Source organism: Amblyraja radiata, chromosome 32 (genome assembly GCF_010909765.2).
Source record: "Amblyraja radiata isolate CabotCenter1 chromosome 32, sAmbRad1.1.pri, whole genome shotgun sequence".
NCBI lineage: Eukaryota > Metazoa > Chordata > Chondrichthyes > Rajiformes > Rajidae > Amblyraja > Amblyraja radiata.
In genome coordinates this window covers 29,239,419-29,263,024 of record NC_045987.1, presented here as the reverse complement: position 1 = coordinate 29,263,024, position 23,606 = coordinate 29,239,419, and the positions used below count along the sequence as shown (strand labels likewise).

Sequence of the window (23,606 nt, the reverse complement as noted above, 5' to 3'; positions counted from 1 at the left end):
GGGCCTTTGATGATACTGCCAGCCTTTTTGAGGCAGCGACTGCGATAAATCCCCTCGATGGAAGGAAGGGCAGAGCAGATGATGGACGGGGCAGTGTTTACTACTTTTTGTAGTATCTTCCTCTCCAGGGCGCTCAAGTTGCCGAACCAAGTCACGATGCAACCGGTCAGCATGCTCTCTACTGTGCACCTGTAGAAGTTAGAGAGAGTCCTCCTTGACACACCGATTCTCCGTAATCTTCTTAGGAAGTAGAGGCGCTGATGTGCTTTCTTGATAATTGCCTCAGTGTTCTCGGACCAGGAAAGATCTTCAGAGATGTGCACGCCCAGGAATTTGAAGCTCTTGACCCTTTCAACCATCCCGTTGATATTAACGGGACTGTGGGTCCCCATCCTACTCCTTCGAAAGTCCACAATCAGTTCCTTCGTTTTGTTGGTGTTGAGTGCCAGGTTATTGCGCTGGCACCATATGGACAGTTGCTCAATCTCTCTTCTATACTCGGACTCATCCCCATCAGTGATACGTCCCACAACAGTGGTGTCGTCAGCGAACTTGATGATGGAGTTTGCACTATGATCGGCTACGCAGTCATGAGTATAGAGTGAGTACAGCAGGGGGCTGAGCACGCAGCCTTCAATCGGAGTTGTTTGCATCTGGAATGAGCTGCCAGCACAACTTATAGAAGCCGACACAATTAGGACTTTGCACAGGTGTACGGAGGGGAAAGGTTGAGGAAGATGTGGGCTAAATGCAAGCAAATGGGTCTAGCTCATGATGATAATAATGTGGACCGAAGAGCCTATTGGGTGACGATGACACTTACCTGGGAGACATGGGGAAATGTTCGCCAGGGGAAGGAGTGGTGCTAAATTGGAGGCATCCACCTGATGGAGTGATAGGGACAGATTGTACAGGAATTTCATAAATAAAGCAGGCAAATCCCTGGACGTGATAGTTATGTTCAACCATGCAAACTATCACGGGGTTTGGTGTTAACAGTTTGCGCAAAACATTTGCAGCATAAAGCGGAGGATACCGTGTTAAGGTGAGAGGGGCAAAGTTTAAAGGGGATGTGCGGGGTAGGTTTCATTTTGTGCACAGAGAATGGAAAGCACATCATGTGAAGATACAGTGAATGGACCGGAAATGGATCATGTGTAGCAACACTTATAGGGGTGTATTATAGACCACCTAATGGGGAGTGAGAATTGGAAGAGCAAATATGTAAGGAGATAGCAGATATTAGTAGTAAGCACAAGGTGGTGATTAGGGGAGATTTCAATTTTCCACAGGTAGACTGGGAAAAATATTCTGTAAAAGGGCAGGATGGTTTGGAGTTTGTAAAATGTATGCAGGGTAGTTTTTTGCAGCAATACATATAACCATATAACCATATAACAATTACAGCACGGAAACAGGCCATCTCGGCCCTTCAAATCCGTGCCGAACACTAACTCTCACCTAGTCCCATCTACCTGCACTCAGCCCATAACCCTCCATTCCTTTCCCATCCATACACCTATCCAATTTATTTTTAAATGATAAAAACTAACCTGCCTTCATCACTTCCACCTGAAGCTCATTCCACACAGCTACCACTCTCTGAGTAAAGATGTTCCCCCTCATGTTACCCCTAAACGTTTGTCCCTTAATTCTCAAATCATGTCCTCTTGTTTGAATCTTCCCTACTCTCAATGGAAAAAGCTTATCCACGTCAACTCTGTCTATCCCTCTCATAATTTTAAAGACCACTATCAAGTCCCCCCTTAACCTTCTGTGCTCCAAAGAATAAAGACCGATCTTGTTCAATCTTACTCTGTAACTTAGGTGCTGAAACCCAGGCAACATTCTAGTAAATCTCCTCTGTACTGTCTCTATTTTGTTGACATCTTTCCTATAATTTGGCGACCAGAATTGTACACCATATTCCAGAATTGGCCTCACCAATGCCTTGTACAATTTTAATATTACATCCCAACTTCTATACTCAATGCTCTGATTTATAAAGGCCAGCGCACCAGATTCCATCTTCAGGGAAATATGCACATGTTATTCCTAGATCCCTCTGTTCAACTACATTCCTCAATTCACTACCATTTACCATGTACGTCCTATTTTGATTTGCCCTGCCAAGATGTAGCACCTCGCACTTATCAGCATTAAACTCCAACTGCCATCTTTCAGCCCACTCTTCCAAATGGCCTAAATCCCTCTGTAGACTTTGAAAATCTACTTCATTATCCACAACACCACCTATCTTAGTATCATCTGCATACTTACTAATCCAATTTACCACACCATCATCCAGATCATTGATGTATATGACAAACAGCAGTGGACCCAACACAGATCCCTGAGGCACCCCACTAGTCACCGGTCTCCAACCTGACAAACAGTGATATACCATTACTCTCTGGTATCTCCCATTCAGCCACTGTTGAATCCAAATTGCTACTCCACTATTAATACCCAACAATTGAACCTTCTTAACCAACCTTCCACATGGAACCTTGTCAAAGGCCTTACTGAAGTCCATATAGACAACATCCTTTACCCTCATCAATTTCCCTAGTAACCTCTTCAAAGAATTTGAGGTACCTACTAGAGAAGGGGCATGCTGGATCTCCTGTTCGGAAATGAGACAGGTCAGGTGATGGATGTATGTGTTGGGGAGCACTTCGGGTCCAGTGATCACAATACCATTAGTTTCAATATAATTATGGAGAAGGTCAGAACTGGACCAAGGGTTGAGATTTTTGATTGGAGAAAGGCTAACTTTGAGCAGATGTGAAAGGATTTAAAAGGAGTAAATAGGGACATTTTGTTTTATGCGAAGAATGTAGTAGAGAAATGGAGGACATTTAAAGGTAACATTTTAAGCGTACACAATCTTTATGTCCCTGTTCGGTTGAAAGGAAAGAGTAATAATTGGAAAGAGCCATGGTTTGAGGGAAATTGGACACTTGGTTCAGAAAAAGACAGAAATCTACAATATTTTAATAGCAAAAGGTTAACGAGGGATAAAATTGGTCCATTAGAGAGTCAGAGTGGACAGCTATCTGCAGACCAAAAGGAGATGGGGGAGATATTGAACAAATTAATTTTCTTCGGTATTCACCAAGGAGAAGGATATTGAATTATGTGAGGTAAGGGAAACAAGTAGTGTAGCTATGGAAACTATGAGGATCAAAGCAGAGGAAGTACTGACACTTTTGAAAAATATGAAAGTGGATAAGTCTCCAGGTCCTGACAGGATATTCCCTAGGACATTGCGGGAAGTTAGTGTAGAAATAGCAGGGGCGATGACAGAAATATTTCAAATGTCATTAGAAACAGGAATGGTGCTGGATGATTGGCGTACTGTGCATGATGTTCCATTGTTTAAAAAGGGTTCTAAGAGTAAACCTAGCAATCATAGACCTGTTAGTTTGACGTCAGTGGTGGGCAAATTAATGGATACTAAGTGATAATATATATAATCATCTGGATAAACAGGGTCTGATTAGGACCAGTCAACATGGATTTGTGCCCGGAAGGTCATGTTTGACTAATCTTCTTGAATTTTCTGAAGAGGTTACTGGGGAAATTGATAAGGGTAAAGCAGTGGATGTTGTCTATATGGACTTCAGTAAGGCATTTGACAAGGTTCCACATGGAAGGTTGGTTAAGAAAGTTCAATTGTTGAGTGTTAATAGTGGAGTAGCAAGATGGATTGAATAGTGGCTGAATGGGAGATACCAAAGAGTAATGGTGGATAACTGTTTGTCAGGTTGCAGGTCGGTGACTGGTGGGGTGCCTCAGGAATCTGTGTTGGGTCCACTGTTGTTTGTCATATACATCAATGATCTGGATGATGGTGTGGTAAATTGGATTAGTATGTATTCAGATGATACTAAGATATGTGGTGTGGATAATGAAGTAGATTTTCAAAGTCTACAGAGAGATTTATGCCATTTGGAAGAGTGGGCTGAAAGATGGCAGATGGAGTACAATGCTGATAAGTGTGAGGTGCTACATCTTGGCAGGACAAATCAAAATAGGACATACATGGTAAATGGTAGCGAATTGAGGAATGCAGTTGAACAGAGGGATCTAGGAATAACTGCGCAAAGTTCCCTGAAGTTGGAATCTCATGTAGATAGGCTGGTAAAGAAAGCTTTTGGTGTGCTGGCCTTTATAAATCAGAACATTGAGTATAGAAGTTGGGATGTAATGTTAAAATTGTACAAGGCATTGGTGAGGCCAATTCTGGGATATGATGTACAATTTTGGTCGTAAAATGATATTAAAGATGTCAACAAAATAGAGAGAGTACAGAGGAGATTTACTAGAATGTTGCCTGGGTTTCAGCACCTAAGTTAGAGAAAAGGGTTGAACAAGATAGGTCTTTATTCTTTGGAGCACATAAGGTTAAGGGGGGACTTGATAGAAGTCTTTAAAATTATGAGAGGGATAGACAGAGTTGACATGGATAAGCTTTTTCCATTGAAAATAGAGAAGATTCAAACAAGAGGACATGATTTGAGAATTATGGGACAAAAGCTTAGACGTAACATGAGGGGGAACTTCTTTACTCAGAGAGTGGTAGCTGTGTGGAATGAGCTTCCAGTGGAAGTGGTGGAGGCAGTTTTGATTTTATCATTTAAAATTAAATTGGATATGTATATGGACGGAAAAGGAGTGCAGGTAGATGTGACTAGGTGAGAGAAAGTGTTCGGCACGGACTAGAAGGGCCGAGATGGCCTGTTTCCGTGCTGTAATCGTTATATCGTTATATGGTTATATGTGCTGGCAGAGGAGATCAATTTAGCTTCTCATCACAACCAGTAATTGGATGGTCCTGTCCCTGTGCTGCTCACTTCTATGTTCTTTGTTCCAAAGCTAAGGCCGAGAGGCCTCAGCGGTGTAATCCAATGTTGTGGCTGTGCTCTGCCCTTAGACTGACCGTCTCTCTCTTCATTAACTCCATTCTGACTTAGATGAACATCGCACTTATCGTTCTGGTATCCTTGGCCTTTGTCCACCCAATCAACGTCTACATCTACTGCCAGCGGGCCAAGCAGCAGAGGGGAGTGTCAAACCGAGGAGTGAGCGAGAGAGAAAGAGAGAGATTGAGGAATGTCAAGAAGGAGATAATGTTATAAAATATGCTTCTAAAATGATGAAGGAGACTTTCAACATCGAGCACTATGAAAATCATCCATTTTTGGATAACGCACATAGGATTGGGAAGAAATCTGGTCGCCAAGATAAACCGAGAAATTTGATTGTTCGGTTTCACTTCTTGCAGATGAAGGAGAATATTCTCCAGGCTGCAAAAAAGTTGGGCGTGGTTGAATATGAAGGATGCAAGTTTCGGTTTGTTCCTGATTATAGTTACGAGTTTTTGGAAATTAGAATGTCTTTCCATAATGTAATGTCTGAGTTGTTTAAGGAAAAAGTTGCTCCCTGCCTTACTTTATCCAGCTAGACTGCATATACGACTCTTTAATGGCAACATTCGATTTTTTAACAATCCTCAAGACGCTTCCAGCTTTCTGGAGGCTTATGAGGGTGAAGTTGTAACCAGGAACAATTAATAGCTGATTAAGTTATAATTGGAGATTTACTGTTCCTATTTTGACAATATATCATTTTGTAATGATTATGATGGTATCGAATAACAACTTTTACCTTCTCTAAGATACTGTTAATTTAATATAATGGTATATACACATTATTTTTTAAGATTTTCTTTGTTAGTTTTTCTATTTTTAAAATTGAAGGAATGTTTTCCCCCCTGTCTTTAGACAAATTAAGTGAACGCAGTTCTTGTTTTTCATATTCTGACCTTGGATAAATAATATGAAGTAACTCTTGTGTTCCACTGCTAACATGTACTTTTTTAACCATAACATTAATTTTGTTTTGGCTATTGAGTGCAATTTATGCCTTCTTTTTACGTTGGGTGCTGTCATTAGGAGAGATGGGGGTAGGGAAGGGATTAGGTAGCGTACTGACTGTCTACTGGTCAGTTTCGGGCTTTTCATGGGTGGGGGGGGGGGTCTTTTGCTTTTAGCTTATCTTTTTTCATCTGTGCAGATTCTGAACTACAACAATGTCTGAAATGTCGTCACCTCTGGCTCCGCCCTAGATTTTTCATCTTCCAGTATCATGAACTATTATGCTTTAAGAAATTAACCCTTTACATTCCACATGATTTTTACAAACAATATGGATAAAGTTATTAACTTCCTTTCATGGAATGTGAATGCGTTGAACCATCCCATTAAGAGGATTTTTTTAAAAAGTTCTTCGTAGACTAAATGCTCAGATTATCTTTGTTCAGGAAACTCATGTAAGGCAAGATGACAATCAACGATTTTTCAAGTTTCGGAGAGGACAGCAGTTTCATTCAAATTCACAGGCTAAGGTGAAAGGTTGATTTAAGAGACAGAAATGTTGTGGTAACATGAGGGGGGACTTCTTTACTCAGAGAGTGGTAGCTGTGTGGAATGAGCTTCCAGTGGAAGTGGTGGAGGCAGGCTCGACTTTATAATTTAAAAATAAATTGGATAGGTATATGGATGGGAAAGGAATGGAGGGTTATGGTCTGATGGTCTGAAAGTAGATGGGACTAGGGGAGAATAAGTGTTCGGCACGGACTAAAAGGGCCGAGATGGCCAGTTTCCGCGCTGTAATTGTTATATGGTTATATGAAAGATGTCTCTATTGTTATTGACTCCTCAGTTCCGTTTGTTCGTTATGAAACAATTTCTGATCCATATGGTAGATTTTTGGTGATTACTGGTGTTCTTCATAACCAAAAAGTTACTATGGTGAATGTTTATGCACCAAATATTGATCACCCTGAGTTTTTTAAACAGTTAATTGCATCCTTTCCTAATTTAAATGAACACTTTTTAATAATGGGTGGAGATTTTAACTGTTGTTTGAAACGCTTGATGGACAGATCTGCATCTGATCAAGTGCTTCCAAATAAATCAGCCAGTTTTATCAATTATTTTTTACTTGACTCTGGAATGTTAGAAGTCTGGAGATTCTTACACCCAAATGACAAAAAAAAAAAAAAAATTCTCTCATGTATATCATATTTACTCGAGGATTGACTACTTTATAATAGATTCTCGGCTAGTTTCATCGGTCACTGCATGTGAGTATGATGCAATTGCTATTTCTGATCACGGACCACTGAAACTATCAATCAAACTACCTGATTCCAAGATTAGTGCTAATCAATGGCGATTTAAAACTACTTTGCTTCAAGATCTAAATTTTGTTAATTTTATTAAAGATCAGATTGCTTTTTTCTTCTTAACAAATTCTACTAAAGAAATATCCAATGGTGTAGTCTGGGATGCTTTTAAGGCATATATTCATGGACAAATTATTTCATATTACGCGGGATTAAAAAAATAAATTCAAAATGAAATATGTATATTGGCTGATGAGATTAAAGAAATTGATAAAAAATATTCAAAAGTTCCTAGTTTAGAGCTCTATAAGAATAGTGTTGAACTTCAATTGAGACATGATTTGTTATTAGTATCACCGATTGAGAATCAGCTACTTAAAACCAAAAGTCAATTTTATAACATGGTGAAAAATCTGGTAAATTACAAAGAAACATAGAAAATAGGTGCAGGAGGAGGCCATTCAGCACTTCCAGCCAGCACCGCCATACGTTGTGATCATGGCTGATCATCCCCTATCAATAATCCGTGCCTGCCTTCTCCCCATATCCCTTGACTCTACTAGCCCCTAGAGCTCTATCTAACGCTCTCCTAAATCCATCCAGTGACTTGGCCTCCACTGCCCTCTGTGGCAGGGAATTCCATTACTCTCTAATTACTCACTAATCAGTTGAAAGCAGTGTCGGCCAAACGTCAGATTACTAAAGTGAGTAAATGGGATGGTACACTAACTGTAGACCATGATGAAATTAATAAATCCTTTCAGGAATTCTATACCTCCCTATACCAATCAGAATTTCTTACTGATTCCAATATAATGCATGAGTTTTTAAAGAAACTGAACATGCACAATTTATTACATAATGAGTCTCTGTTGTTAGACGAACCCATCATGGAGGAAGAAATACAGAAAGCAATCCTCTCGATGAATTCTGGTAAAGCTCCCGGTTTAGATGGGTTTATAGCAGACTTTTTAAAGTATTTATCAAGTTTACTGTCTCCCTGGCTATGCAAGGTTTTTAAAGAAGCCTTTTTAATGAATAGATTACCACAATCCTTTTATGAAGCATCTATTTCTTTAATTCTTAAAAAAGATAAAGAACCTACTGAAATGACATAATATAGACCTATATCACTGTTAAATGTAGATTCCAAAATTCTTTCCAAAATATTAGCTATGAGATTGGAAAATATTTTACCGGAAATTATTTCTGAAGATCAGACAGGTTTTATTAAAAATCGTTACTCATACTTTAACGTTAGGAGATTAATGAATATTGTATATACAGCGTCAAATAAAACTCCAGAATGTGTCATTTCACTTGATGCTGTGAAGGTGTTTGATAGAGTAGCATGGGAATACTTATTCAATACATTTGAAAAATTTAAGATTGGTCCAAAATGTATTTCTTGGATCAAGCTGATATATCATATACCTCAGGCTTCTGTACTTACCAATAATCAGAGATCCCCTTTTATCAGGCTCTTTCGAGGTACTAGTCAGGGCTGTCCTTTAAGTCCTTTACTGTTTGATATTGTTTTGGAACCTTTGGCCACCGCTATTAGGGAATCCCCTAAAATTTTTGGTATTGTCCGCGGGAATAAGAAACATAAGCTATCTCTGTATGCAGATGATCTGTTATTATTCATTTGTAATCATGAGAAATCTATTCCGGCAATAGTAACACTACTTAATCAATTTAGTAGTTTTTCTGGTTATAAACTAAATCTTAGTAAGAGTGAACTTTTTCCATTAAACAATCCAGTTTCGAATTATGGACAGTTTCCATTTAGATTGACTACCGAATGTGTTACTTATCGAGGTATTAAGATTACCAAGAAGCACAAGGATTTATTTAAAGCTAATTTTACGCCTTTAATTGACCATATCAAACAACAGTTTACTAAATGGTCACCAATGTCCTTATCTTTAATCGGCCAAATCAATGCTATTAAAATATTAACTTACCTAAATTTTTGTATTTATTTCAGATGATACCAATTTTTACTGCAAAATCTTTCTTTGATATTATTGATTCCAAAATGTCTTCATATATATGGCAGAATAAAAATTCCAGACTAAGTAAAAAAAAAGATGGTGGTTTGGCACTGCCGAACCTTAGATTCTACTATTGGGCCATTAATGTTTGTTATTTAACGTTTTGGCCAAAAGATTTAGAAGATATCCAATGCCCTGGATGGATAAAGCCTGAACAGGATTCTCTGCAACGGCTATCATTGGCTTCTATTCTAGGGGCCTCGTTACCTTTTACAATTACGAGATTGAATAAATATACGACTAATCCAATTATAAGACATACATTTCGAATATGGTATCAATTTCGTAATTTTTTTGGATTGAATGATTTTAACTTATTGAGCCCTATCATATCTAATTTTCTCTTCCAACCTTCTAGTACTGGTCAAGCCTTTCTGTTATGGAAGAGGAAGGGATTAGTAGCTTTTGTGATTTGTTTTTGGATGGTTGTTTTATGTCTTTCAAACAACTTTCCAATAAATATAATTTACCTAACTCACACTTTTTTAGATATTTATAAATTAGACATTGTTTGAGGGCTACTCTACCCTTTTATCCGTTACCACATCAAACTGAAATCTTGGAAAAAAAATTTACATTTGAACCCTTATCAGAAAGGCTTAATAACGACTATTTATGAGTTGATTTTGATATTACTAATAGATACATTTGATAAAATTAAGAATGACTGGGAGATAGAGAAATGGGAGAGGATTCTTCAATTAATTAATACTTCCACAATGTGTGCAAGACACGCTTTGATGCAATTCAAGGTGGTTCATAGAGTTCATATGTCAAAAGATAAGTTAGCTAATTTTTATGGTCATCTAAATCCTACCTGTGACAGATGTAACGCTGAAGTGGCCTCACTGACCCATATGTTTTGGTCCTGCCCAATTTTGGAAAAAATATTGGAAAAAAATCTTTGATACTATTTCTGTAGTTTTAGGTATAGATTTACAACCTCATCCTATTACTGCAATTTTTGGGCTACCAATGTTAGATTCTATTCATTTGTCCCGTTCCGCCCATCGGCTGATTGCTTTTACAACATTAATTGCCAGAAGATCTATTTTATTTAAATAGAAAGTCTCTAACCCTCCGACCAAACACCGTTGAAACGATATAATGTTTAAATTTAGAAAAAAATCAGGAGTGACATTGGTTGAACCCTTGGTTAAATTTGATAAGACTTGGGGAAATTGTATTCAACATTTTCACACAACATAAATTGTTCACTCTCCAACCATTATAAAAATTATTTTACCTTTATACAGTGGAACGGACTTGATGACAAACAGGGACTTAAATTGTTGAAATTCTTTGCAGCCCAGATTCTGTTTTGCTTTTTTTTGCTCTAGTTTAGGGGGGTTTTGTTTTTCCCTTTTTTCTCTATTTTTTTTCTTTTTATCTTTTTGTTTTTTTTATATATGTTTTCTTTTAAACATTTAACTATATTTACATAGAGACTGGGAGGTCTATATTCAACGTGTATTTTGACACTGGACTCATATTTAGGTTATACCTGTTATTAATGTAACCCTGATCCCTATGTATCAATACCATTATTATGTTTATCATTATTCTTTTTTTTGTATTGTTTTTGGAAAAAAAGCTAATAAAAAGACTTTAAAAGAAAGACAATTAGCGAGATATCTTCAAAGACATGACTGAGTCGGTCAGTACTAAGAGGGTAAATACTGAATCGGTGCTGAGGGTGCATTTGTATAGATGACACGTTAAAGATCAGCATCGGGAGCCAGCACGAAGTGGTAGGTGCTGAAGGCCAGTATTTAGCGGGTAGAAGGGTTTGAGGCCTTGGGGGTTTGAAGCCACACCAGTTTAAGTTCAAGTCCCAAACTGTACTGGGAACTCAGTGTTAAAGTAAATTGGCTGAAATACTTTAAAAATTAACACTGAGCTGATAAGACGCATCTGCTCTAAGTCTTGGACAGTGATATAAATTCTTCGATTTAAATTCTGCAAAATTTGGGGTGTTCATATTGAATGCTTCTGGTTGTTAGTTTCTGATCTTGTAAAATAGCTAATAACTCCGGAATTGTAATATGGCGACGCTTAGAATTGTGTAATTTACCCTGCTGTTGTTATTGTAACTTGAATCGTGACTGTTTATTATGTGATCTAATGTGGTATAAAATAGTGTGATTTACCTTAGAATTGTATTGTAATTGAATGCTTATATTTTATATTGCAGTGTGGTTGTGTATCATAGAAACATAGAAACATATAATATAGGTGCAGGAGTAGGCCATTCGGCCCTTCGAGCCTGCACCGCCATTCAATATGATCATGGCTGATCATCCAACTCAGTATCCTGTACCTGCCTTCTCTCCATACCCCCTGATCCCTTTAGCCACAAGGGCCACATCTAACTCCCTCTTAAATATAGCCAATGAACTGGCCTCAACTACCTTCTGCGGGAGAGAATTCCACAGATTCACCACTCTCTGTGTGAAAAAAGTTTTCCTCATCTCGGTCCTAAAAGATTTCCCCTTTATCCTTAAACTGTGACCCCTTGTTCTGGACTTCCCCAACATCGGGAACAATCTTCCTGCATCTAGCCTGTCCAACCCCTTAAGAATTTTGTACGTTTCTATAAGATTCCCCCCTCAATCTTCTAAATTCTAGCGAGTACAAACCGTGTCTATCCAGTCTTTCTTCATATGAAAGTCCTGACATCCCAGGAATCAGTCTGGTGAACCTTCTCCCTGTACTCCCTCTATGGCAAGAACGTCTTTCCTCAGATTAGGAGACCAAAGCTAGTTCTTAACTATATTTTTTCTTGTTTGAGAGTAATTTTGCTTGCGTGCTACAACTTTATTTGCTTTTGTTTGAATCCAGGTGCAGGTGGTTTGCTGCTGCATTGTGTTTGCTTGTTCCTTTGATAAGGTGGTCCCCACCTTGAGTCGAAGCGTGTTTACCGTTTTAATTTAACACTTTAAAATCTTGTGTGATCTCTGTGTGTGAGATTTGTGTGGAAGGTTCTTGGGTGCCCATTTGAAAGGAGAGTTTTGTGCAAAGATCTTAGAGCAGAGCAAGATGGGCTACTCCTGCGAAATACAATGGACTGACGTGTAGTACGCTACGGATGGGATCCTGGGCATTTTAACCCGCCCATTTTAGTAACCGGAGCCTACCTGACCCGACCCGACCCGACTCGCAGTGTAATCAATGTTGCGGGGCAACAGTTTGTGTGTGTGTGATTATAGGGTTAGATTCATAATTCTGTCAGTTCATACTTCTTGTCAAGAATAAAGTTTGACTCTGGTAATTGTCTTTTTTAATGTTTTTTAAATCATTTCTTTTTAAATGGCTCACAACCAGTGTTTGAGTTGATTTTGTAGTAACCGGAACCGACCCGACTCGCAGGGTAATTGACATTGCGGGGGAAGTTTTTGTGTGTGATATAGGGTTAGATTCATAATTCTGTTAGTTCATAATTCTGTTAATTCTTGTTAAAGAATAAAATATTTATAAACACACATACATGAATGTGATATAAATGTATAGAATCATATAACACACACAATGATATTTTTTCTGATCGAATGATGAACTTTATTTCAGACTAGACAAGGGACATTAAATAAGAAACATTGTAAACCTCCCCGCAACTTCACACACACTAGGCCTTATCCCCCCCTCAACTCTCACCCCCCTCCCCCCCGGCATTCCCTCGCCTGCCCCCACACTACAATTTCTCCCCCCCCTCCTATGCCCCTCTCCCCGCTGCCCCGGGCCCCACACTCCCTCTCCCCGGGCCGCACACTCTCTCTCCCCGGGCCCCACACTCCCTCTCCCCGGGCCCCACACTCCCTCTCCCCGGGCCGCACACTCTCTCTCCCCGGGCCCCACACTCTCTCTCCCCGGGCCCCACACTCCCTCTCCCCGGGCCCCACACTCCCTCTCCCCGGGCCGCACACTCTCTCTCCCCGGGCCCCACACTCCCTCTCCCCGCTGCCCCGGGCCCCACACTCCCTCTCCCCGGGCCCCACACTCCCTCTCCCCGGGCCCCACACTCCCTCTCCCCGGGCCGCACACTCCCCTCTCCCCGGGCCCCACACTCCCTCTCCCCGCTGCCCCGGGCCGCGCACTCCCTCTCCCCGCTGCCCCGGGCCCCACACTCCCTCTCCCCGGGCCCCACACTCCCTCTCCCCGCTGCGGAAACAAAGATCCGATCTTTGGCCGGGAGCAAGATGGCGGAGCAAGATGGCTGATAAAATGGGTTCTATAATCACCCATGAATCCGCCCATGAGCGTACTACACGTTTGCGTGAGAGTAACCCATCTTGCTCTGCTATAAGGTCTTTGGTTTTGTGTGTGAGACTTGCTATATGTTAGGAATATTCGCCTATGTTCTGCGTGAAACTTATCAGTGTGTTAGAAAACTTTTCCCATTGTTTTGTGAGTAGACCTGTTAAGTGCTAGGAATTTTGCCATTGCAGTGTGAATAGCCTGATCTATTGCCTCTATTGTAATTTCATAATGGGAAACCAAATCGATACGGTGACAGACCCCGAGAGCCTACTTCAGGTTCTTTGCAGTAAGTTCCCCAAGGAGGCGGAAATATTAAAACATTTTTCAGGAACATTGAACAAAAAGTGAGGTAGTGAGTTGTGGCCCTGGAGGACGTGAGATATATCAAGATGATGAAGGAAATAATAGACAATAAACAATAGACAATAGGTGCAGGACTAGTCCATTCAGCCCTTCGAGCCAGCACAGCCATTCAATGTGATCATGGCTGATAATCCCCAATCAGTACCCCATTCCTGCCTTCTCCCCATATTCCCTGACACAGCTATTTTTAAGAGCCCTATCTAGCTCTCTCTTGAAAGCATCCAGAGAACCTGCCTCCACCGCCCTCTGAGACAGAGAATTCCACAGACTCACCACTGTGTGAAAAAGTGTTTTCTCGTCTCCGTTCTAAATGGCTTACTCCTTATTCTTAAACTGTGGCCCCTGGTTCTGGACTACCCCAACATCGGGAACATGTTAATAATATTATATGTTTCAATAAGATCCCCTCTCATCCTAAATTCCATAGTATACAAGCCCAGCCGCTCCATTCTCTCAGCATATGACAGACCCGCCAGCCCGGGAATTAACCTTGTAAACCTACACTGCACTCCCTCAATAACAAGAATGTCTTTCCTCAAATTAGGGGAACAAAATTGCACATAATACTCCAGGTGTGGTCTCGCTAGGGCCCTGTACTACTGCAGAATTTGCTCCTATACTTAACTCCTCTTGTTATGAAGGCCAACATGCCATTCGCTTTTTTCACTGCCTGCCATACCTGCAAGCTTATTTCCATTGACTGATGAAAAAGGACTCCCAGATCCCATTGTACTTCCCCTTTTCCCAACTTGACACTATTTAAATAATAATCTGCCTTCCTGTTTTTGCTACCAGTGGATAACTTCACATTTATCCACATTAAACTGCATCTGCCCACTCACCCAACCTGTCCAAGTAACCCTCTTTAAACATTACCCAATCCTCTTACTTCACACTACTCTTTGCTACATTGTACTTCTATTTTATTTTTATACTGTCCATGACTTCACTTGTCAGCCACGGTCGCCCCTTACTCCCCTTGGAATCTTTCTTCTTCTTTGGAATGAACTGATTCTGCACCTTCTGTATTATTCCCAGAAATACCTGCCATTGTTGTTCCACTGTCATCCCTGCTAGGGTATCTTTCCAGTCAACTTTGGCCAGCTCCTCCCTCATGGCTCCATAGTCCCCTTTGTACAACTGTAATACTGACACCTCCGATTTATCCTTCTCCCTCTCAATTTGTATGTTAAAACTTACCATATTCTGGTCACTACCTCCTAATGGCTCCTTAACCTCCAGTTCCCTTATCAAATCTGGTTCATTACACAACACTAAATCAAGAATTGCCTTCTCCCTGATAGGTTCCAATACAAGCTGCTCTATGAATCCATCACAGAGGCACTCCACAAACTCCCTTTCTTGGGGTCCAGTACCAATGTGATTTTCCCACATCTCCCACAACAACCGTAGCATTACCTTTACTACATGCCAATTTTAACTCTTGATTCAACTTGCACCCTATATCCAGGCTACTGTTTGGGAGCTGTAGATAAGTCCGATTAGAGTCTTTTTACCCTTACAATTCCTTAGTTCTATCCATACTGACTCCACATCTCCTGTTTCAATGTCACCCCTTGCAAGGGGCTGAATTTCATTCCTCACCAACAGAGCTACCCCCACCCTCTCTGCCCACCTGTCTGTCTTTTCGATAGGAGGTATACCTATGAATATTCAGTTCCCAGCCCTGGCCCTCTTGCAGCCATGTCTCTGTAATTCCGACAACATCATACTTGGCAATTTCTAACTGAGCCTCAACCTCGTCCACTTTATTTCTTATACTTCGCGCATTCATATACAACACTTTGACTTCGGTATTCACTTCCCCTCTCACACCGCTCACAATGAACTTTTCCTGTACTCACTTCCCCTTTAACTCCATCTGTATACTCCCAATTTGTCAATCCCCCCACCCCACTATTTAGTTTAAAATAAATAAACCCTTAGATACATTTCAAAAAGGAATGTGGATGTGCCTATAGAGAATATAAGGAACGAGAGACTAGTGGACTCCTGATGGAAAGGTGGCACTTGTGGAATTATAGTTCAGAGACTCGTTGGTTGGCTTTGGTTTGGATGGGAGAGACGAGGAATATCTGGAAGATTGGGGGAGTATCCATATTAACAGAGGGTTGCAGCCCCCACATTATGCCTCTTGTGCACCCTATGTATCACCCCCACCTGCTGCACCTTATGTGCCTCACAGACTTCCTGTGCCTGCAGCACCACCCACACCCCATGCGGATAGTGATCTTGTAGCATCACCTGCTTCCACTGCAGCAGCAACAGCACAGAGTCCCTTGACCCCAACAGCCCCGGCACTAACAGACACTCGGTACAAGGAGTAAGACTAAGAAATTACCACCTGTATTCCCGTCCCGAGAGAAAGAACAAGTGCCAGAACCAGTTTACGAACCACCCAAACCTAGGCGAATAAGACGGCCACCCAGACAGAGAAGACAGTCTTTTAGAAATTATCGCCTTCCCCCCTAGAGATGAGGGTGAGTCATTGGAGGGTGATCAGCCAGAGCCCGGACTTGAACCCGGTCGAACATCTCTGGACCTGAAAATAGCTGTGCATTGACGCTCCCCATCCAACCTGACAGAGCTCGAGAGGATCTGCAGAGAAGAATGGGAGAAATTACCCAAATATGGGTGTGCCAAGCTTGTAGCGTCATACCCAAGAAGTCTTGAGGCTGTAATCGCTGCCAAAGGTGCCTCAACAAAGTACTGAGTAAAGGGTCTTAATACTTATGTAAATACGATATTTCAGTTATTTATTTTTAATTACTTCGCACAAAATTTCCAAACACCTGTTTTCGCTTCTTCATTCTAGGGTATTGTGTGTAGATTAATGATTTAAAAAAAATGAATTTAATCAATTTACAAATAAGGTTGTAACGTAACAAAATGTGGAAAAAGTGAAGGGGTCTGAAAATTTTCTGAATGCACGGTATATCTTTCCGCACAGAATCCTCTCCAATAATGTACCCACCAGAGATGATAGATCTATAGTTCGCAAGCGTTTTCTTGCAGCATTTCTGGTCCCCGAAAATTCGCCAATCCATTCCCTCCACCGATGCCGCCTGACCCGCTGAGTTGTTTCGCATTTTGTGTTTCTTCAAGATTCCAGGGTCTTTTGGTTGCAAAATATTCCCACTGAATCGCTCCCGCAACTCCCGACCCAGTCTTTCCCATCTTCCTCGATATCTCACTTTCTCTCTCGCCCTATCCCCGGTTTGACACTCCCCTCTGCTGCTTGGCCCGCTGGCAGTAGATGTAGACGTTGATTGGGTGGACAAAGGCCAGGGATACCAGAACGATAAATGCGATGTTCATCTAAGTCAGAATGGAGTTAATGAAGAGAGAGACGGTCAGTCTAAGGGCAGAGCACAGCCTAGAGCCCACATCGGGTTACACCGCTGACACCTCTCAGCACCGTCCATTTACTGGTTGTGATGAGAAGCTAAATTGATCTCCTCTGCCAGCACATGATCCATTTCCATCCATTCACTGTATCTTCACATGTATCTCCACTCTCTGTGCACAAAATGAAACCTACCCCGCACATCTCCTTTAAACTTTACCCCTCTCACCTTAACACTGTATCCTCCGCTTTATGCTGCAAATGCTTTGCGCAAACTGTTAACACCAAACATAGTTTGCATGGTTGAACATAGCTATCACGTCCAGGGATTTGCCTGCTTTATTTCTGAAAGTCCTGTACAATCTGTCCCAATAACTCCATCAGGTGGATGCCTCCAAATGAGCACCACTCCTTCTCCTGGTGAACATTTCCCCATGTCTCCCAGGTTAGTGTCATCGTCACCCAATAGGCTCTTCGGTCCACATTACTATCATCATAAGCTAGACCCATTTGCTTGCAATTAGCCCACATCTTCCTCAACCTTTCCCCTCCGTACACCTGTCCAAAGTCCCAATTGTGTCGGCTCCTATAAATTCTGCTGGCAGCTCAATCCAGATACAGACAACACCAAGTGTAAATATCGCCTGAGTGAAGCCCCCATTCAATCTGCCCCTCTCACTGTAAACCTATGCTCCTTACCCTAGGGAAAACAGATTGTGATCGTTCACTTTATCTGTGTCTCTCATGATCTTGCACACCTTTGAATCTTGGTCATCTATCGTCTCCTATACTCCAAAGACAAAAGTCCCAGCCTTTGCCATAGCTCCATGTAACTAAAGCCCACAAGCCGTGCTTCCTCTGTCTCTCGCCTTCGATCTTTCTGATCCCTCCATCCACCGACATTGGCACAGAAATCCGTGCCTCCCAATATAGTTGGGGTAAACATTCCTATGGTTTGGTCTACGTTTGTCTAGCCATTGATCCATCCCCACTCTCAGGAGAACGACGTTAGATAATCGGGTATGTCCACAGACACGTCCAGTCATTTCTTAGCCACCTTTTCAAAGCCTTCACGCCGTCGGTAAAATGCTGTGCCTCGCAATTGGCTATAGTTTAATGTTTTGAGTATTGTATTTCCATCCATCGCTTAGTACCATTGTTAGTTGACTAGGTTACAGGGGTGTCAAATAGCTGTACAGAGCAGGAACACCTTGTCGACAAAATTGGCATTCTGCGCTTGTTCCATTTATCTGCATTTGGCCCATATTGACTTAAAACTATCCTATCCAAATTTCCGTTCATCAAACCTTGTTATCCATATATCTGAGCAAATGTGTTTCGTAAGTAATTGCATCCGCTTCTATAGCTTTCTCTAGCAGCTCATTCCAGATACGGATTACCCACCAAGTGTGAAAGGGTGCCACGTATGAAGAACGTCTCAAATCGTTGAATTCTCCCAATTTTACTAGCCCTTGCTGTCTCCTCCTCTTCCTTAACCCTCGAGCTGTCTCCTCCCATCCCCCCGCCCTCGGGCTCCTCCTCCTCCCTTTTTCCTTCCTTCTCCCCCCCACCCCCCATCAGTCTGAAGAAGGGTTTCGGCCCGAAACGTCGCCTATTTCCTTCGCTCCATAGATGCTGCTGCACCCGCTGAGTTTCTCCAGCAATTTTGTGTACCTATAATCAACTGCTTCCTTCTTCTCCCGGCTGCTGTTCGACAGAAAGTACAGACTTTTGAAAGCGCACACCAGTAGACTAAGAAATCACCTCTGTTATCAGGATTTGGAACAGTCTGTCATCATCTATTGTAATGTCCGGGTCACCTCTAGCTCTTTGTGGACATCGTCGATGGAACTGCTGGGCTACATTAAGTGAGTTCGGTATTCCGACTGCACATGCCCAGGTCATGGGTCACTCGCGATAAACATTCTTTGTGGCTGTGCTGCTGCATGGGTGTAAACTTGCATTTCGTCCATGGTCGGGATCGGGTCCGTGCCTCTGGCGCTGCAGGCACCATTGAGTTGCTGCTGGGACATCCCCGTCCCCTCCCGGGTGTTCCGTCCCTGTCCGGGGTGGCCTTGGCCTGGCTCTGGCTCGGCTCTGCCTGTCCTGCCGGGTTGACCGGCGGCCATGGACTGGCGGGGCGCCAGCCGTTGTGGTGGCGACCCGGGCTTGCAGCCTGCGCGGTGAGAAAATGCTAGCTTCACTGCTCCAGGCCGGTATCCCGTCAGTCCAGGGCTGTCGATTAAACCGGAGGGACAGGCAGAGTTGAGCAGCAGTTGGCGTTTCTTCTCGGAATACCGAACTGGCTTAAAGGATTATCTGCAATCTGCCGTATTTGAGTTGGCGTGATTGTATTTGTGTCTGCCTATTCTTTTTGGATTGCATGCAAAACAACATTTTTCACTGGACCAAGTTAGAATGGATAATAATAAATCTAAACCAAAAATGCAATTTGAAACATGACTCGCCACTTTCAGGTAACTGTGCTCCTGCACGCCAGACTTTCTTGTTCTGCAACTCTCTCCAGGGTTCTACCATTTACAGTGTCAGCCCTGCCCTGCTTTAATATCCAAAATTGCACCACCCCTCGCATCAGTCAGGGTCCAATTCCAAGCTCACAGGCCTCCGGTACTTACGTACAATGGATCGTCCTGCAAGGGACCATTAACGATGATGAAGAGAGGATATTGCAGCAGGGAAACGATGGCCGCCACCGCCCGTGTTGTCCCGTAGAGTTTCCCAAAGTGGCATGGAGGGAACCTAGCGAGAGGAAAGGAAGTGTCCGCGTGATTGTGCGCAATGGATATCACCATAACAGTCCAATCGCACTAACCATGTGGTTGTTTCTGGCCCACGTGACATGTGTGTCACCCCCATGAGATCACAGAACACGCAACATAGGAAAGTACAGCCCCGGAACAGGCACTTCCACCCACAAAGTTTGTGCCGAACATAATGCCATGATAACTATTTATAAAATGCATTTAAAGTATTGTGTACAGTTCAGTTTACCTCATGAAAAGAAGGGTGTAGAGGCTTTGGGAAGGACACAGAGAAAGGGGGGGGGGTATTCGGTACAAGGGGGGTATTCGGTACAAGGAGAGTTTGGACAAACTTGTACTGTTTTATCTGGAACGCCAGACATTTAGAGAAAACCTGATGGAAATATATACAATTATCAGAGATATAGACAGGCTAGACAAGCAGAACCATTTTCCCGGGATGGAACTATCAAATACTAGAGGACAGCTTTAAGGTAAAATGGGGCAGGTTATATATCTGTAGGCTGGTATTTTATACAGAATGTGCAAAGTGCCTGGAAGGAGCTGCCGGGAGTGGTGGAGACATATACAATCGTGACATGCCCCAGGATTTTGAATAGGCACGTGGATATGAAAGCAATGGCTGCTCATGGATCGTGCACATGGATATGTTGGACTTGGCTTTATGTGTGGCACAGAAATTGTGGGCTGAAGGACTATTCTATGTTCTAAATTTTACTGTAGATGTTATAAACTGTTCTCATGTGCCTTCAAGTAATCCATACCTCTCAATTTCCTGTAGATACGTGTGCCTTATCTAAAAGCCTCTTATACGCCACCATCGTAACTGCAGCTGTTACCACAGCAGCGGCCGATTCCGTGATCGCAGCACCATTTGTGTAAAAAAATGTCTTGGCCCGCACATCTCCTTTAAACTGTGTCCCTCTCACTTACAGCGATACTTCCATATCTTTGACATTTCCGCTTTGGGAAAAGGTTCTGACTCTACCCAGTGCCGGATTTAGATGAAGAGCTGTTCCACTTGTGAGGCCCCCAGCGACCGGACAGCCATGGCGGCCAAATCTCCCACAATTCAAAGCGAGAGAGAAAGCGCCCAGCGTCGACCAGTTGCCGTTGCAGTGCGCATGCGCAGGACGGCCGATGATGTGCTGGCCGTGGTTGTGCGCATGTGCAAGGCGCTTATATTTTGGAAATGTACACCCCGTTTTTTTTCAATTTTTTCGGGGGGCCCCTAGAAAGTGGGGGCCCTAAGCTATAGCTTGTTTAGCTTATACGTAAATCGGCACTGACTCTACCCCACCCATGCCGCTCATAACTTCATACACTTCTATCAGATCTCCCCTCAATCTCCGGCATTCCAGAGAACAGTCCATGTATTTCCAAATCCTCATTGTAGCTATGGGTATCGGATCCAAGAAGCAACCCTAGTGGAGCACGTTCTGCGCCCTCTCCACACCCTCTGGTCCCGTAGTCAATCCCGTAGTCGGGATTGAACCCGGGTCTCTGGCGCTGTAATGCAGCAACTCTATCGTTGCGCCACCATGCCACCGGTAGCGCGTTCCAGACACCCGCCACGCAGAGAGTGGCGCTCCCTCAAAAGTGCAGCCAGCATCATCAAGGGATTAAACACACGTCACTCCTGCAATCAGGGAGAATGTACAGGTGTCTGATAAACCGTGAGCTCCAGGTTCACGAACACCAGCCTCAAATGTGAACATCTTTGGCGTGCCTTTGGATGCACCAAGGACTATGAATATTCTGCATTTGTATTGTGGTTATTAATTTAGTGAATTTATCTTAATTATCATCCTATTGAAAACTACGAATACCAACTAAACTTGGACAAACGAACTGTCTTGTTTTGCAATGGGGACGTCAGGCTTTCGTCTTGATTGGCCTGAATGTTGTTTTTTCTATTTACTAAAATTGTGTTTGTATTATTATGTTCAGTTTTGTTTGGTTCTGTTTCGTTTAGTTTAGTTTAGATTTGGATAGGATCCAATGAGAGATAGCTGAATGGATAGAAATGTTGCTTCATGGAAGGAAGCAGAGATTGATGGTGGAAGGTTGCTTCTCTGACTGGAGGACTGTGACTGGTGGAGTGCTTCAGGGTTCGGTGATGGGCCCGTTACAGCTTGTCATCTACATCAATGATTTGGATGAGAAAATATATGGAAACATTAGCAAGTTTACTGATGATACAAAATCGGGTGGTTTTGCAGATAGTGAAGAGATCTGAAACATAGCAGCAGAATATAGATCGATTGGCCAAGTGGGCTGAAGAACGGTTGATGGAATTTAATACAGAGAAATGTGACGTGTTGCATTTATGGAAGTCTAACATGGGCAGGACCTACACAGTGAATGGTCGTGTTTTGGGGAGTGTCGGAGAGTAGAGGGATCTAGGAGTGCAGATGCATGGTTCCTTGAAGATGGAATCGCAGGTAGATAAAGTGATCATAAAGGCTTTTGGCGCATTGTCCTCCATCAGTCAGAGCACTGAGTATAAACGTTGGGAAGTCATGTTGCAGTTGTATAAAATGGTGGTGAGGCCGCATTTAGAGTATCTTGATCCGTTCTGGGCGCCATGCTATAGGAAAGACGTTGTCGAGCTGGAAAGGATACAGAGACGATTTACAGGGATGTTGCCAGGACAAGATGGTTTCAGCATATCGAGTCGGCGGGGACTCTCTTCCTTGGAGCGCAGGAGGATGAGGGGTGACCTTATGGAGGTGTATAAAATCATGAGAGGAATAGATCTGGTATATGCACAGAGTCTCTTGCCCAGAGTAGGTGAATCCAGGACCAGAGGACATGGAGTCGGTGAATGAAACAGTGTGAAAACAAGCCCTTCGTCCCAACTTGCCCACACCGGCCAACCAACATCAGTTTATGGTGAATGAGAAAGATTTATTAATTATCTGATGGGAACCTTTTTCACACAAAGGTGGGTGTATGGAACAAGCTGCCAGAGGAGGTAGTTGAGGCTGGGTCTATACCAACGTTTAAGAAACAGTTAGACAGGTAGATGGATTGACCAGGTTTAGAAGGATATGGATCAAACACGGGCAGGTAGGACCAGTGTAGCTGGGGCATATTGGCCGTTGTGGGCGAGTTGGGCCGAAGGGCCTGTTTCTACGTTCTACCACTCTATTTGGGCTGTTGCAAAGTAGAATAGTTTTTTTTACCTGTTTGGATGCACATGAGAATTAAACACTCTTAACCCTTGATACTAATCCGGGCGGACACAACTTACGTAATGGCGATGAACGCGGTGAGCCCCCCGAACAGGAAGGATCGCATGATCATGAACAGAACGAACGTCAGGTATTGAACCTCCGGAACCGGGATGGCGGCGGCGAGAGAGAACAAGGCCGAGAGGATGACGGTGAGGGCGAGAGAGAGGACCATCGGCTGCATGTCGGCCAGTCTCTGTGACGCTACCGAGCCTGAGTGGAGCACAGAGGAAAGAAGCGTGAGTGGATGGTGATCGTGGGGTTAGAGTGAGGGGAGGGGGAGGGGGTGGGGAGTATTCGGGAGTGGAGAGTGAAGGTGTGAGTGGAGAGTGAAGGTGTGAGTGGGGA

At 42.8% G+C, this 23,606-nt stretch overlaps 2 protein-coding genes across 2 annotated transcripts in view; one reads left to right on the top strand and one right to left on the bottom strand.

Annotated features, from left to right (window-relative positions):
* The window catches only part of LOC116991090 (solute carrier family 43 member 3-like), a 79,484-nt gene extending 74,117 nt beyond the window's left edge, over positions 1-5,367 (top strand). The window contains 1 exon segment of the mRNA XM_033049443.1: positions 4,980-5,367. Coding sequence (XP_032905334.1) covers positions 4,980-5,144 — 165 coding nt within the window. The 3' untranslated portion in view covers positions 5,145-5,367.
* An 11,357-nt stretch (positions 5,368-16,724) lies between these two features.
* Positions 16,725-23,442, bottom strand: LOC116991089 (solute carrier family 43 member 3-like). Its single transcript, XM_033049442.1, has 3 exons — positions 23,279-23,442; positions 19,876-19,999; positions 16,725-17,211 (listed from the first exon to the last, which is right to left on the bottom strand). Exons 1-3 carry the CDS (start codon positions 23,440-23,442, stop codon positions 17,101-17,103), a joined length of 399 nt encoding a protein of 132 aa, XP_032905333.1. The 3' UTR covers positions 16,725-17,100.
* Between the last annotated feature and the right edge of the window lie 164 nt (positions 23,443-23,606).

Excerpts from the sequence above, each read along its gene's own strand:
- LOC116991089 (XM_033049442.1), bottom strand. The coding sequence starts at position 23,442 with ATGCAGCCGATGGTCCTCTCTCTCGCCCTCACCGTCATCCTCTCGGCC. Across the intron at positions 20,000-23,278 it reads ACCGCGTTCATCGCCATTAC|GTTCCCTCCATGCCACTTTG; the intron begins GTAAGTTGTGTC and ends TCCTCTCGCTAG. Across the intron at positions 17,212-19,875 it reads TGCAGGACGATCCATTGTAC|ATGAACATCGCATTTATCGT; the intron begins GTAAGTACCGGA and ends ATTCTGACTTAG.